This window comes from Lonchura striata, chromosome 24, assembly GCF_050655825.1.
Source record: "Lonchura striata isolate lonStrDom1 chromosome 24, ASM5065582v1, whole genome shotgun sequence".
NCBI classification, from domain to species: domain Eukaryota; kingdom Metazoa; phylum Chordata; class Aves; order Passeriformes; family Estrildidae; genus Lonchura; species Lonchura striata.
The window spans coordinates 1,120,045-1,136,511 of NC_140726.1; the positions used below are offsets into that span (position 1 = coordinate 1,120,045).

General features: G+C 47.2%; 1 protein-coding gene across 17 annotated transcripts in view; it reads left to right on the forward strand.

The window, feature by feature from the left end:
• ARHGAP32 (Rho GTPase activating protein 32) overlaps positions 1 to 16,467 on the forward strand; it is a 236,312-nt gene that overhangs the window by 144,608 nt on the left and 75,237 nt on the right. For 16 of the 17 annotated variants that reach the window (XM_085560079.1, XM_085560081.1, XM_085560069.1 and 13 more), the window contains one exon: positions 16,237 to 16,374. In XM_085560079.1, coding sequence (XP_085416205.1) covers positions 16,237 to 16,374 — 138 coding nt within the window. Of the gene's footprint in view, positions 1 to 1,481; positions 14,386 to 16,236; positions 16,375 to 16,467 lie in introns of those variants that run through there. The other variant, XM_085560080.1, reaches the window with a different exon arrangement.

Consider the following 16,467-nt stretch of genomic DNA (forward strand, 5'->3'; position numbering starts at 1 on the left):
AGTCCCAGCCAGTGGTTTGTTAGCACAGTCTTGATCTGCTCCCAGACACCTGGCATGGAATTCTTATCTCAGGATGCTTTGGGCAGAGGAATCTGCTGCTCTGTCCCACAAATTCTTCATCTGCTGATCTGTGTGACTTTGTAAAAAGCTACCTAATGGGTGGGCTTGAATATGTTCAGTGAGTCACCCTCTGTGGGAGATGCAGGGTGCTGGCAGGTTCAGTGCAGAGTTACTGCCTGTGCTGGGTTGTTTTCCTGGGTCAGGACGGAGCTCTTTCCATGATTCACCACAGCACCCTCTGAGCATCCATCTTACCAGTGAGTACACACTGCCATGGGGTGAATTTGCAGGGTCCCTGCTCTGCTGCCTCAGCTCTGTGCTCAGAATGGGGTGTTGTGAGAGCTGAGGAACACAGCATCCTGCATCCTGAGGAGCCAAGCATCCCACACCTCGAGGAGCAGAGCCTCTTGCTCTGTTCTGGGGTGGAGCCTGGCCAGGCTGAGCTCCAGCAGTGTTAATTCCAGCAGGAATTCCTCTCTGTGAGCAGCTTTCACATGTTCTTGTACATATTTATGAATGTGCTCTTGGAAGAGAGAAGAGAGGCTCCAAGTGGACATCTCTCAGATCTGCCAGTGTTCTGGCATTTTTTGGGAGTGTTGTAACCCCCTGGAGCCAGTCTGGCACAAAAGCAGCACTTCCAGGCTAAGCAGGCCAGGCTGACAGGCAGCACAGCAAACCCTGGGGGTGGGCACATGGGTAGGGCAGTGCCTGGCAAAGGGACTTTCAGGAGACTGTAGAAAATTGGAATTTCAGTGTGTTTTGAGCCCTCACATTTGGGGTACATTTGCAGTGCTCAGTGGAGGGATGAGCCCTGGATTATTCCCTGGCTATTGCAGGTGAGCCTGGAGAACATGGCAGTTTTTCACTAGCTCCAGAGCACATTACTGCTCATCCTTCCCCCAGCTGACTGACACCTCCAGAGATGGACAGGGTGCTCAGGTATAATTGTGTCCCAAACGCTGCCGAGTACCCCCATGCAGGAGGGAGGCCCAGGAGCAGCAGAGAGCTGGGATGGGGCAGGATGGAGGTGAGGCCTGCCCCCACTCCTCTGGTGCCTTCCCCACTCTCTAGTGCTTTGCAGGGATTTGTCTGAGGGTACAGGCATGGATTCCATCTGTGTGGGGCCAGTGGGACAGTTCTGAGCCTTGCAAAGGGAATTGCTTCTTTGTTGCCACTGTGTGCCAGGCCCAGCTCCTGAGAAATTCCCCTTCCCTTCCCTTCCCTTCCCTTCCCTTCCCTTCCCTTCCCTTCCCTTCCCTTCCCTTCCCTTCCCTTCCCTTCCCTTCCCTTCCCTTCCCTTCCCTTCCCTTCCCTTCCCTTCCCTTCCCTTCCCTTCCCTTCCCTTCCCTTCCCTTCCCTTCCCTTCCCTTCCCTCCCCTCCCCTCCCCTCCCCTCCCCTCCCCTCCCCTCCCCTCCCCTCCCCTCCCCTCCCAATGGAAACCCTGTAATTTGGCCTCATCCATTAAAGGATGAGTGTAGAACCAGCTGCCTTTGTCTCCATTTTTTCCTTTTTTCTTTTTCTCATTTTTTTACTTTCTTTTCTCTCCCTTTCCCCCTTTCCCTTTTCCCCTTCCCTTTTCTCTCTCTTTTTCTCTTCCCCTTTTTCTCCTTTTCCTCTTCCCCCTTTCCCTTTTTCCTCATACCCTTTTTTCTTTTTCCTTTTTCTCTCTCCTTTTTTCTCCTCCTCTTCTTCGCTTCTTTCCCCTCTTTCCTTTTTATGTTTTTTCATTTTTTCCTTATTTTTCCTGTATTTTTTCCTTATTTTTTTTCTCTTTTTTTTTCCTTTCCTTGTTTTTCCTGTATTTTTTCCTTCTTTTTTCTCTTTTTTTTTTCCCTATTTTTCTTCTGTTTTAAAGTAGTCCCCCTGGCTAGCTGGAGCTTCTCCCCTCCCCAGGATCACCCTCTCCCCTGTTGCTCCATGTGCCTCTCTCAGATCCATAGAAAGCTGAGACATTTGTGACATTTGGATCCAATGACCAGGAAGGTATGGGAGGAACTGCACAGCTGAGCATCATTTCTGCCATGGAGATACTTCAGCCCTGCCACCCCATGGCCTCTCCCATGTCCAGGGAAAGATTCCATTCCATCACACGTTGGACACCAGCAGTGTCTGTGTGGGTTTGGCTCCACAGGAGAATGGAATGGGAGGTGTGAAATAACTCATGGAGTGATGGTGTAATGGGGACAGATTTTGGGAGGGTGCGTCTGGATCAGGCCAAAAATATTGAAGGAGGGAGGAAAAAAGACTGAAAACCAAATTTGGCTTTCCTCAGCCTTTGGATGTGCTTCCAGCACTGGTGTTCAGGCACTGCAGCAGCCTGAGCTATGTCCTGGATTGCTCAGATGAACATGGAGAGTTCTGCTAGGGAGGCTGGATCCACATAAATGTAAGAGCTCTAAATTGCTGTGATTTGTTGCAGAAGCAGATAGCAAAGAGTGAAGGAGTTGCCAACTGTATTTTCCAGACTGAGAGAAATCGGTCAAACCCGTGGGTTTGGGGGTCAGTGCTGGGCCTTGCCCAGTCTGGGCTGTGCAGACCCCCTGTGCTGTGGCCCCTCAAATGGCATTTACTGTGCCATTCCCTCTGGGGCAGGCAGCAGAGCAAAGCTTTGGAGCAGCAGATATTTCAAACATCCAGCTCAGCCTTAGCTGGGTTTGGCAGGACACAGCTACTTACACTGAGGGAATTCTATCCCACTCCTTCCCAGCTGTATCATTTTAGTGGTGAAAAGAGAATTAGTGTTTGATGCCTGTTTTGCAAAACCTTCCCAGATAAGGTTTGAAAAAGCATTCTTTGGGAGGTGTATTTGTGCTGCAAGTCAGGTTGTGAAATCCAGGCTTTGTGCAAGGTTCAGAGGAGAGGTTAAGTCTCTGCTCAGCTTTTCTTCTGCTTAAAAACCTAAAAAAATTAATTCAGTTTATTAGCTCTTAAGAAGAAGTGAGACTATATAGAGAGCTATTTCAGAAAAGAGGAGAGATAGGATTCTTCTTTTGATTCCTTCGGACAAATTTAAATGTGAAAACTAGGAAATGACAAAGGGAGGAATTAAACCCTATTGGGGAGAGACAATGATGGGAGGGTTTGGTTTGGGTTTTTTTTCAGCAGTTCAGGTGGATTTTCCTTTTTTTTCCAAGTAAGGTTGCACTGAACTTGTATTTCTAGAAAATGGATTTCAGGGCTTCTATGAAAAGAGTGATATTATTAAAATAAATGGGTTAAGTCCTGGATGGGTGGTGTGAGGACTGTACCTGTGAACCCTCTGAACCTGAAGACAGTAATTGGGAATTCTGTGGTTCCTGAAGGAGCACAGGGGATGGCTGAGACCCCTGAGGAATTCATGCTGTACCTGCTGCTGTGAAAGTCCTTGGAGAGTGTTTGCAATCCTTGGGAGTTTCCACAGCGATAAACAAAGAATTTACGTGGTCTGAACCACGTTTGAAAGGGGTTATGTGGAGTGTGGAGAATAAATCAGCACAAGTCAGAGCCTGCAAAAAGGCTGGAATGGGCTAATCCAGCCAACTTTTGAGGAAGGCTGGAAATGTGCCTTTTGGATGTTTTGGGGTTTGTTTGTGTGACATTACAGCAACTCTGTGTACTTACTCAAATATTACAAGATAAGAATGACCAGTCTCAGCTTTTGTTCTGAAAAATGAAACTTGTAATGCTGTTTACAATGTGAAATTTGTAGTGTTTGCACACCTCAAGCATAATTTTTGGTGACATTTGGAGCGGCAGGGAGAGAACAAGGACTGTCTGTGGAGATGTTCAGATTCTGAGTGGGGCTGTAACCTCCAGCCTTTCCTGAGGCTTTGGCTGCTCATGTCCATGCTCACAGGTGGATTGTTGGGACAGGAGTGACAGGCACTGCTCAGCAGGGATGTCAGACTGCACAAGCACAAGCCAGGCAGACACAGTCTCAGGGATTAGACACAGGCTGACTGCTGTGATGCCAGCCCAGCCACAGCACCTTTCCTGCTCCTCCTTTCTGGGGGATAATGGCAGCAAAGGAAGCCTTTCTCTGCTCCAGCACTGGTACATTTCTAAGGCTGTTCTCAGAGCAGGAATTCTCATGGTCCAAGCAGGGTTTTCTCCATTTTCCTGCTCCCATTTTCAGGCTGGCAGGAGCTGAGCCATTCCTGTGTCACAGGATGCCCAGTGCAGTGTCCTGTTCCTGTTCTTCCTTCCAGCATGGGCTGTGTTTGCTCTGGTGGATGGAATCGGGTCCCTGGTGCACCAGAAGAAGAAATTGCCCCAAACCTCAGCCACTTGTCCCAGCTCTGCCCTGCAGGAGATTCGAGCTGGGCACCTTGTGCTTGGAGAGCAGGATTTGCCAGGCTCTGAAGGCATCCCCATCCCACATTCCCTGTGCAGGAAGGAGTGTTCAAGGGCACAGGGGGGGAGGCCAGGAAAAGCAGGCTCCAAGGAGAAAGAACAGGCAGGACTCCCCATCCCCAGTGGTCTGTGGGGAGAAGAGTGGAAGATGCTTCCCACAGGGGCCATGTCTGAGTCAGAGGAGCAACTTCTCAAGTGTGGTTTGCTGGTTCTGGCTGCCTGGGATAGTCAAGGCTGGAACCACAAATTGCTTGCAGGAGGATTTTTGAGTCAAACATTCAAAATATGGTTGGGTTCTTTGTCTTCTTTATTAATAGTTTCTGATTGAAACTCAAACACCTGGAGAACAGGAACAGAGTAAGTGCTACTTTGCTCCTGTGAAAAGCTCTTAAAACAGGTGACTGACGGACAGATTCCAACTCACAGATATTCTTCTGTGTGCTTTATATACACATATAAACACAGAGAGGGGAAAGCTTTCATGTGTTTGTTAAAGGGATGTATCTATGTGGAGCATCCAGGTGGATCCTACCCAGTGCAAAGTCTGTTTTCAGAATGTGTGTTAGCATCCTTCTCCATATTTAGATAGGAGTTTCTGCCTTCATGTAGGACTTTACTAAACAAAACAAAAGTAGTTAACAAGTGCTTTTATTCAACAGTAAATCTTCCTGTGATGCAGTCTCCTGTCCCTACCTACGTGTCCTCATCCCTTGGTCAGGGCCAGGCTGTGTGTACTCAGGGCTCAGAAAAGCTGCTTTGCTTTCAGATGCATTAAAATTCTGGTCACCATCATGACCTTTCCCCTGCCTTGTTTTCTGTTCTTCTTTGCTGCCTCTTGGCTCACTTGCCTGAAGATGACCGGGGAAATGAGACTTCCACTGACAGGTTGTCCACGAGTTTGGTGCCTCGTGTGCAGGATTGGGGATGGAATGTTTGAGTTGGAAAAGAACTTAAGGCCAATCCAGTTCCAGCCCCTGCCATGGGCTGGGACACCTTCCACTAGACCAGATTGTTCCAAGTCCAATCCTGGGATGGGGCAGCCACAGCTTCTCTGGGTAACAAATCCTGGGTATTTTGTAAATCCACAAAACCTGTTCAAAACCTGCCCACAGGCCTTTGGCTTGGCTATTTCTACCCCATCCTTCCAGATGTTCACACATGTTGAAAGCTCTGTCCTAAGCTTTTCTCGGGTGTTGAGGGCTGTTTCGCATTAGGCAAAAGAAAGCAGCAGAATTCCTTGTTTCCACCCTGCTAATCCATCACTCCGCGTGCTGTGCTCCAGTGGATCTGAGGTCACACACTGTGTGCCTCCTGCTCCCAGCAGCAGTAAATAAAAGCAAAGTGACAGTGGGAATGAGAATTAATCAAGAATGCCTGAAGCTAGCAGGCAGCCTGCAGGGTGCTGCTGGCTCTGCTCAGACCTCAGGAGATCCCAAAACTGAGCTGGAGGGGCTGTGAAACACCTGGCATTGTTCCAGGCTTTGGGGAAGTAAGCTGCCATCTATAGGGGTTCAATTCCATCTGAACTTCTTAATTAATATCTATTACTCTGTAGCTGGGATGATAACACTGAAGAATAGATTCATTTAGTAATTGGGATAGCAGTTATTAAGGACAGGGGTTTTAATGGCTGGTCTTCAGAGATTTCCTTCAGAATTGGGTAGGGCAGCACTCCCATCCAGCAGGATTAACACTGGGGTCTGCTGTGTCCTGTTCTAAAAGCAGATTCAACACACCCTTTGCTCAGCCTGAGGTTTTGCCCCTGTGATCCTTAATTCTCACACAGAGTCATGGAGTCCTTGAGGTTGGAAAAGCCCTCCCAGACCATCGAGTCCACCCTGTGACTGATCCCTACCTTGTCACCAGCCCAGAGCACTGAGTGCCACATCCAGGCCTTCCTTGAACACTCCAGGAACCTCCCTGGGCTGCTTTCCAGGAAGAAATTCCTCCTGGTGTCCAACCTGAACCTCCCCTGGCACAGCTTGAGGCTGTTTGCCCCTGTCCTGTTTGGACATGTCACCATGGCAGTGCCAGTTTTGAGGCAGAAGGGATTTTTGTCCCCTCCAGGAGCACACTGCACTGTTCTGGGGCTCTAGGGTTCCCTTCCCTGCTGATGGGGCTGCTCCTTCAGCCCCAGCCAGGGCAGATTCACTGCTCTGCTGTGGAGATCCATCCACTGCTACAAGACATGAAAAATTACTGTCACCCTTAAATTTTGGTCTTTAATTGCTCCATTCATGGCTCTCTTCACATTTTTTTTCCTCTATTTAATATTAATGTGTATTGTGACAGAAATGGGGTCAGTTCTTTGTTTTCTTAACTCTGGATGCATGAGATGCAAAACCAGGGTTATAGCTGTGTGTGGCTTTTGAATGGAAGAATTTATTTACAATATATTTATGGCATTGCAGAAATAAAAACTGTTGTGGAGCTGTCGGTGCTAAAGCACATTTTTTCAGCAGGTGCAAATGTAGGTGCACTTCAAGCTGTACCCTCAGCATGCCAGAGGCTTTCTGTGCTCAAAATCCAGTGGAGAAATGCTCAGGAATTTATTTGAGAGTCAGGAAGGAGGGTATCTGGAAATAACCTCCTCAAGACAGGAGCTGCATGAGGCTGAGCTGCTGGGCAGTTCTCCTCAAAGGGAATGTAAGTGATACAGAACTGCTTCAGGTGGTTTTCCCTGATGGAAACTCCCCAGCTAAGGGAAGGGCCAGAGCCTGCTCTAGGGAGGGATGATGAGTGAGAGGGAAGATCATTTGTCAGGATAAAGTGCAGTATCACATCCAGGTGCTGTCCTGAAGGGGTTTTTGTGAGCAACAGAGGCTCTCACAATTCCATGGGTGTTTGTTATGTCGTGTCCTTTGCCTTGAGACAGAAAACAAGGCCAGAATTAGAGATCTCTGTGCCCAGACTGTGCTCTGGGCTCTGGCAGTGAGGGTCACTGCAGAAAGCCATGGGGACTGTGATGGATCTTGGCAGGGCTCCTGACCCTCATGTGGAGCTTTGGAGACAAGGCTGGGCCAACCACAAATTGAAGGGGACACTTGGGCTGTTCTGATGAGACACCAAGTCATCCCCACAGCTGAGCAGTGCAGATGCTTTGCAGAGGAGCCCTTTGCCTACAATTCACTTGTTTTACAACTTTTCCAAGAGCTGAGCTTGGTTCAAGTCAACAATGGGAGGAGATTGTGGGGATATTCTTTCCTGCCTTGATGTTTATTCCGTATGCGGAGGTTTGCCATGCACACATTTTCAATACCTGTTTACGTGGCTGCTGGGACAAATCATCTAAAACTGTTTCATCCAGTCCCATCCTTTGCAAGGCTGTAAAGCTGCTCTGGTCACCAGGTGATGCTGGTGTAGGAGGCTGAGGAAGCAGCAGCAGACAACTCAGGTGAGCAGTTGGGATGCTCAGCCTCACGGCAGGTGAAGTTCACAGACTTTGGAACAGCATCTGCACTTCCAAATAACAGATTCACTGCATATAAAATGCAGAGCAGGCAGGTCAGGAAGGGATGGTTTCAAAAAGGCTCTGTCAAGGCATGGAAACCACATAAACAGTGTGTGTGTAAAGGCAGAATCACTGACTTATGGAGTCATTTAGGATGGAAAGTATCTCCAAAGTCGTGGAGTTTAACCTTTGCCACAGCACTGCCAAGCCTGTCCCCAAGTGCCACATCAACACAGTTTGTTCAGCTCTTCCAGGGACTGTGACTCCACCCACCACTGCCCTGGGCAGCTCTGCCAGAGCTTGGCAACCTTTTCCATTAAAAAAATTCAACTTAATAGCCAACCTAAGCCTCCTTAGGACACCTTGTCCTAAAGATACTTCAGTGGTAAATCAAAGATGCATCATCTTCTCTGTTTGTAGCAAATATTTACTGGCACAGAGCCAGGTGGCAAAATGCACAGTCACAACAGTTTCTGAAGTTATCCCCTACCAGTTACACTGAGTGCACAGGGATTATTAAACTGATACTCTGAAGATAACTTGTAATTGAGCTGTCTGGGTAAGAAGAGGGCTGAGAGTGCCACTGTTACACTCAGTAAATAGAGGTGCTTTGCCAAGCTGTGTGTTACATTAAAAATAAGTTTTGTTTAGAGGAGTCAGTCACAGAATTCTCAGCGGAACCCAGTTTGAGCTTGTTCCTTAAATTGTGGGGGCTTTCCCAGAGTTACAGAGCAGGTTTGGGCCCAAGTTTATTAAAATACACAAAGCAGGTGTTTCTTGTCCCTCTGAGGATGTGCCACAGGCTGGGGGATGGAGGCATCAGAAATCAACACAAACTGTATTTTCTAAGACCGTACAGCAGGTTTGTCACCAAGGGCTCAGGTTTTTACAGATCAGGACTTTCTGTTTTCTAAATGGTGCATTTTTAACTCATCTGTGGGTTTAAAACCATGCCTTTATTTCAAACATTGTGTTTTACATTTTGAAAAGCCCCCATCAGGGATATTAGATATTGAAGATGGTCTGTCTTAAATATTTAATCTCCTGGGTCTTGGCACCACTTTTCACTCTTTCTTCATAAAGAGTGATGGTTGCAACTGCCAGAAAAGCAGCTGATTTTCCATTTTGACTCCAGCTTTGTTCACAAAACCTCCCCATAACTGCTTCTGTTTCTTGTGCTTTCTAAATAATGTTTCACCCTTCCAACCTCTGTCCTTAAGGCTTTATCAGCTGCATCTTTAACACCCCTGCTTGCAGATCTTTTGCCTGGAAATACTCATGGTTTTTATCTCTAACCTTGCCCAGAGGCATTTCTTACCCTGTTAGTGATGTTTTCCAAGCACTGGTAGTGTTACTTCATTCTGGAGTGTCAGGATGAATGGGGCTGGAAAGGAGCAGTGTCAGATACAGCACGGTTTTGTTATTTCTGTGCTCCTGAGTGCCTGTTGTTTGTAAATGATGTGATGGATGTCTGGCCTGTGGCATAGCAGCCCTAACGGGGTCATGGGGGATGTTCAAATAGTTTTTAGGGTTTGGACCTACAAAAAAATATCTTTTCTTGCTGGTAGATTGTGTTTACAAAAGCATGCTTCTGTGCTCTGATCAAATATATATATATATACACACACATAAATATATATATATATATATACACAAGTCAGCTGTTTGCTGCTATGATTCTGCCTGAGAAATGAGATTTAAGAAAATTGAGATCTCTGTCTACCAAAGCTGCTGATGATGTAGGTGACCTCAGGCAAGGAATTCGGTAATAGGAGAATGGGGGAATGGCTTTCCACTGCTGGAGGGCAGGGAAAGATGGGATATTGGGAAGGAATTGTTCCCTGTGAGGGTGGGCAGGCCCTGGCACAGGGTGCCCAGAGCAGCTGTGGCTGCCCCTGGATCCCTGGCAGTGCCCAAGGCCAGGCTGGACACTGGGACAGTGGGAGGTGTCCCTCCCCATGGATGAGGTTTAAGGCTCCTCCCAACCCAAAACATCCTTGGGTTCTGTGATTTTCTTTTCTTTTGTTTTAACAACCTCGGACAAGTAATTTTGAAGGTTTTTTGTTTGTTTTGCTCTGAAGGCCAGTCCTGGCTGCTGGCTTTGATGGAACTTTCCCCTGTGGTTGAGTGCAGAGCAGTTTGTGGCATGTTTGGGCTGTGGGGTAAGGAGGGAGCTGTGCTTAATGCCTGCAATGTCCATGCAGTCATTTGTACAGAATGTACATACAGGCCTTGCTGCCCTGCTACCTGGAGGATGGTGGAATTTCAGCTCCTTTCCCTGAGCTCTCTCTGTGGCTCTGCAGGGTTTTGTTTGTGGCTCCAAGCTCTTGTGTCGTGACTGGAATTTTCTGAAGTACAGAAAAGCAGCCCCCCATGCCGTGCCTGCCCTCCCCTCACCCCTGACCTGCTGCTCCCTGGTGGAATTTTGGTAAAGAGATGATGGATATGGATATATGTTTAAATTACAGCATGGCAGGAGAGCAGGGATGTCACTCACATGTCGAGGGCTGTAAATCTTGGGTCGTGTTCAACGTCTGTCTGGCTGCCATTCAGAAATGGGCTGGTTCTGGGAGGAAAAATGGCTCTTAGGGTTTCAGGCACTCTGTGTTGGGTTGTCGTGCTGGGCTCTTACTCCTCTGTACCTGTACAAAACCACTCAGCCCCAAAGCCTGAGCTTTGTTTATTTACTCCTGACAAAGCTGCTCCTCCACTGGGGTTCATGGCTGGTGTCCCCTTCTCCCCCAGAGAGCCACACACACCTGAGGGGTGATTTCCCAAACAGTGAGGACAGACAGGATGACACTGCTGTCCCTCAGACCCAGCCCTGCGTCCCCACGTGTGCTTTGGTGGCTTCTATCTGTAATTGGAATCCAGCAGCACAACAAAGTCTGATTTTAGGGGAGAAAAGCTGCAGTGGTTTCCATTAAAATCTCTTTTTTTCCTAGTGACTGCAATTAATTGATAATAAACTTATAATTAATGCTGAGAGATTAATTTATGCTGTGGAATAAGGCTAATAAGGGTTCATCACATAAATACACCAAATTTTCTTCTCTGCCTTGTGCTCTGTCCATTTGTATTTTCCCTCCATCTTGTGCTTGTTCCTCCCTTGTGTCCATGTGCTGTGACTCCAGATGGAGTGCTGAAGTCTTAGTGTTTCATTCAGAAATAAAGTACTTTTATATTGCCTTAGGGAAAACTCCCTTTAAGTTTTAAAGATTTATAATTTCCTTCAAGTTAGAATAACACATCAGAAGTTGTGGAATCACTTTGGTAAACAAATGTAGGTGTAGGTAAAGCGACCTAAGGCACCACCTAAAAACACTTCCTGGGTGAACTCCCTGGGAGGGATTTTATCCATCTTGCTTTCTGTTTTGACTAAATCTCTAAACCATTTTCTGCTGTGACTTGAAACAGGAAAGGGCTGGAGGGTCAGGGTGGAATAACATACAGAGCCTGAGCCCCAGACAGCTGTAAGAGTCACCCATGGCAGAGTTAACCTGCCCTGCTGGATGCTGCTGCTTTTCCTGCCATTTAATCTGTGGTGTTTTCTTACTGAGGGGTCAAACTGAAATGACTTTTGCCTTATACTTTCATCTCATTTTCTGCTCTTGCTCTCCATGTGGGCTGTAAGGTTCAGAAGAGCATCCATGTGTTCTCTCTGAGGAAATAAGCATTTGAACCAGAAGAGAAAGGTCTATCCCTGTCTTAAAATAAATAAATCCTAAGTGCTGTAGAGCAAACCCAGGAAGGCTGTGTGTGCTGGAGCTCAGTGGCAGTCTGGCTGTCTTGGAGAGGGATTGATGGACAGGGTGGCATTGTGCCTGCTGACATGGAGACACATCCAGCTGGACACAGGAGCTTTTCTTGCATAGCAAGAATATCTATAAATCTTTAATACAAAATTCTAGCATGTAGATTTTGTGAATAGAGGGTACCACAAATCCTGGCAGCAGCTGGACCTCTCTTGCAGGCTGGGTGCCTCTAGGTGTTGCTCAGGGCACAGCAAGAAGAGTTTTCAGCCAGATGCTGAATGGACACAGTTAAACCCATGTACAATTATTCCAGTGTGTAACTGGCCTGGACTTAGGGGAGCCCCAGTCAGAAACAAGCACAATTCTTGTACTGATAATTGAAGAGTTTAAGGGACAGTGAGTCAAAGTGGGCTTTGACTGGGGGAATGAAAATGCAGGGAATGGTTTAAAATTGCTTCCTCTCAGATTTGCAGGGGGTGGCGTCTGTCTGTTGGTAATGAAGCCATCACTGAGCTGCAGGAATCAGGATGGGCTTGGGAAGAATGGCAGTGGGAGTGACACTGCGCTCAAGTGCCACAGGACTGAGCTGAGCCTAAGGGAGTGGGAAACTACTCCAGGCTGTGGCTGCTCATTGTCCTCCGCAGGCCATTTGATCAGCAGAGCTAAAAATATTCCTTGTGAAGGAAGGAATATTCCTCTGGGTCCCTGTCCCCCCCCATCTCCTCCTGTGCCAAGTGAAGCCAGGAGCGTCTCTGATCTGTGATCTTGCAGTGTTGGTGACACTGGTGGAGGGCTCAGATCTCTGGCTCGCTGGAAATTAAATCATCAGTTCAGCAGTCTCTAATAATTTCTTTAGTCTGACATTTCTTCTTGCTTTGATAATCGTCAAAAAATCAGCAGCTCTGTGCAGAGGCTGAAATCTCACCAGGCTCTTATCGTACTTTTAATCCTACCAAGCAGAGTGAGGGAGAACAGATCAGGATGGGAAAAGAGTAGGGATGAGACCAGATTTTCCATTCTGTGAGAAATTTCAGATTCTTCATGATGCTTTTCATTGTGAATATTTCTGTAAAAAGAAATTTAAAAAAGTAATATGGATTTATTTTTTTCAAGAGGAACTTGTTTTTAAGTCACCGGTCAATTTTTCCTTTTAAAGATCCTAAAACTATTTAATGGCTTTATTGAAATCCTCACTTGATACTTGATTTTTTATTTTAAAGAATTTTGTCACAGCCAGGTTCGTAGGTGAAGGTCTGAATCTGGGAAATCACTTTGTGCTTCACTTCTTATGTCCCACTGAAGTTAATGGGATTTAAGCTTGTTCTTCTGTAAATCAGGACCATTAATAATTAAAGAAATGAAAAGTAATTATTGTATTAGAAAATTAGAGGCTGATCAAAAATTTATTTGAGAACAGTTTATAAAAATCATTAAAAACACGAAGAAGACGTTTTTGCCATATGGATGTTGAGTACCTGAAGCACCAGAAATGTTGAGCTTTGCTATAAAACACAGGTGACAACACAAGACCAACTTAACAGGCACTTACTTTTGTTTAATATTTTATTAACTCTCTAAATTAAAAAATAATTCTTTTGCCAAACCTTTCTGGCACTTGACAATTTGCAGGAAAGGGGAGCAAGATGTACAGTTTTTATACTGATAAATTATATTATTATATTATTGTAGCACTTTGGATCTGGGATGAGGCTGCTGCTGTTGTTGCTGTGGCTGTGGCCCCTGGGAGTCTGGCTGGGAGAATCCAGACTTTGCTTTCCTGTGGTTTGTGCTGGAGATGTAAGGAGAAGCACTAAATACTGTCCAGTTCCTTCCTCCATTGCTGCAGTGATTCCTTCCTGTAAAGTTAATTGTATCCAATGTAAATGTGGCTTAAAAATTCATCACTCAGGCTCCAAATCTGAAAAAGACTTCGCTTAACATTACTTGAGTCCAGCCTAAAGCATGGGAACATTTTGAAATTAGTTATGTCAGGCTTAAAATTGTAGAATATTGGTAAATACTTCCCTTTAGGGTGTTGGAATAGCATTCTGCTGAGTGGAAATGTGTGTTATTGCTCCTGAAGTGCTGCTCTGTGCCAGCACAGCCTGTGCACGGCCACTCTTGAGTGAGACGGGAATTGGCAGCTCCATTCCCAGAAAGTGGAGGGGCAGATACTGAGCTCTTCTGAGAGAAGTGACAGTACCTGAGGGACAGCTGGAGCTGGGCCAGGGCAGGTTTAGGGTGGGTTTAGGGAAAGGTTCTTCCCCCAGAGGTGCTGGCACTGCCCAGGCTGCCCAGGGAATGGGCACGGCCCCGAGGCTGCCAGAGCTGCAGGAGCCTTTGGCCAGCACTGCCAGGGATGGACAGGGTGGGGTTGTTGGGGTGTCTGGACAGGGCCAGGGGCTGGAATGATGATCCTTTTGGGTCCAGCTCAGGATATTTCATGATTCTACGAAGTAAACTGTGATCCTTTTGTACAAGAGGCTGATGTCCACAATCCTAGGCTGAGTGACCTAGGAATGGTGATGAGGTTCTGGCCTCCAGGCACCTACAGCATCCTTCTCCAGGAGCCTGGGCTGGTGGCAGGGATGGCTCAGGGACGGCTCAGGGATGGCTCAGGGATGGGAGAGCTCAGGGAGAGCTCTGCTGGTTGCTTAGCAGCTGCGAGCTGCAGTTTGGAGGTGCAGGAGCCGAGGATCCTGGTTCCCTGCCCGCGCTCCGGCTCTGCTGCCTGCCCTCGCTCCAGGAGCCTCCCGTGGGGCCAGAGACACTGCTGCTGCTGTGGGGTAAGCTGTCCCTGCTCATCCATCACCTTCTCCTGCTGCTGTCAGCCCTGGGACCGGGATGGTGTGGGATCCTGCACAGCCTGGCACAGCAGGGGCTGACCCAGCTCCGCCTCCCGGCTGCCTTTAACTCTTACTGCCCTCATTCATGGCAACCAGGCTGCAAAGCTACAGAGCAGCCTTTAAAATGAAATAGAATGGGATTAATGACAGGTTTAGGATCGTTTGACAGATCATTTTTGTTTGGGTGGTCATGTAGGAATGGAATGCCCGGTTTGGTGGCAGAGGCAGATCCAGGATCACAGGGATTTCTCAGGCTGCTGTTCCCTATGTTGGTGACTGAACCTTGAAGGTCACACTGGTAGCTCAGGGAGAGAGCAAGAATTCTTTAATTGCCAAAGATGGAGAAATGGGGAAAGCCGACAGCTCCCTGAATTAGTCTGGCATTCCTAGTTTTGTTTTTTCTCCTATAGACACAAAGTGAAATGACATAATGTGGAAATCCCAACTAATTTATCCTGTGTACGTGCCTCTTTGTAGGATTGTGAAATATGGTGATTTCTCATGAACTGAAAGTAGAGTCTATGGACACAGTCACAGTGTGGAGTTGTCTTAAATCATTGGCCAGAATGTAGCTGGATTGGAGGGTTTGTATCTGCAATTGCCTCACAGGCTTTGGATATTGATGTAAAACTGATGCTTAGAACTTTGCTGATAAAGAAATCAGTGTAGAGGAATTATGACTGGGAATTCAGAGTAGGCCATGCCTTTTGTATCCCGGGGGAGAGGGCACTTGGCAGAGCCCTGCCAGCCAGGCACAGCAGGTCAGCATTTATAGCTCTGTCCCCTGCTGTGTCCCCCTTACACCATGCTCCCCCTGCTTTCTGCTCCGCTCTCAGGCATCCCTGTGTCACTTCCAGTCCCCGGCACTGCCTCTGAGTGCCTGTGTAACCCAGAGCAATCGGATTCCTTGATTCCTTCCACATCCCTGGAAGTGTCCAAGGCCAGCTTGGATGGGGCTTGGAGTAAACTGGGGCAGGGGAAGGTGTCTGTGCCCGTGGCAGGGGTGGGACTGGGTGGGCTTTAAGTTCCCTTCTATCCCAAAGCACTCTTGGATTCTGTGATTAATGGCTCTTCATAAAGTGCTTTGACCTGTAAACTGCTGCATTAATACAACATTTTTTATTGATCATAATAGGCCATGGAGCATTTAAAAGTCATCATTAGATATTAAAAGCTTCAAAAAGCAAACTGTCCTGTGCTGCCACAGTCCCTTCCTTGTCCCCTGGAGCAGTCTGTATCTTGTCTATATTTTAATTGGGGAAATGATATGCACTCAGGAATAAATCTGCAGCTAGAGTTGTTCATCATGGATTGTTTTCTTAATTCAGCTGAAGGTTTGCCTGGGGCACCTGGCAGAAATTTTGCAAGCTTCAATCTTGCCTTCAGATCTCTGGGTTTATATGTGTCTATCTGTTTGGAATCTAATTTCACGGTGTTTATGCAACCACTTGGTGATTTACATTTGTGCAAGGACACCTCGTGTAGGAAAATGCTACAAAATCCTTGTAAGACAGGTGAAAGTTAAAGCTCTGTATGGGTCTCATGCTGCTGGGCCACATCCAAACTCATGGCTAAATGATTAAAACAGGACCACTAACGGCTGGTTTGAGTATGATGGCTGCTGCAAATTAAAACATGAAAATGTTACCTGCAAATTAGAGCATGAAAATGTTACTCAGGCACTTTGATCGCTTTCAGATGTTTCAAGGAGAAAGTGCTATTTGTGCTCAGATTTCCCTTTCCCCCCGCTCAGTGCTGAGGAGCTGACTGTGGCTGTGTTTGTGTGTGCAGGGCAGGAGCTGGATCGTGAAGAGGAGCTATGAGGATTTCCGGGTGCTGGACAAGCACCTCCACCTGTGCATCTACGACCGCCGCTTCTCGCAGCTGGCAGAGCTGCCCCGCTCCGATGCCCTGAAGGACAGCCCCGAGGTAAGGGGCCCCTCGGGGCACCCAGGCACTGGGAGGTGCTCAACGAATGACCTCCAGGGGAGGTTTGTTGGATATCAGGCACAATTCCATCAT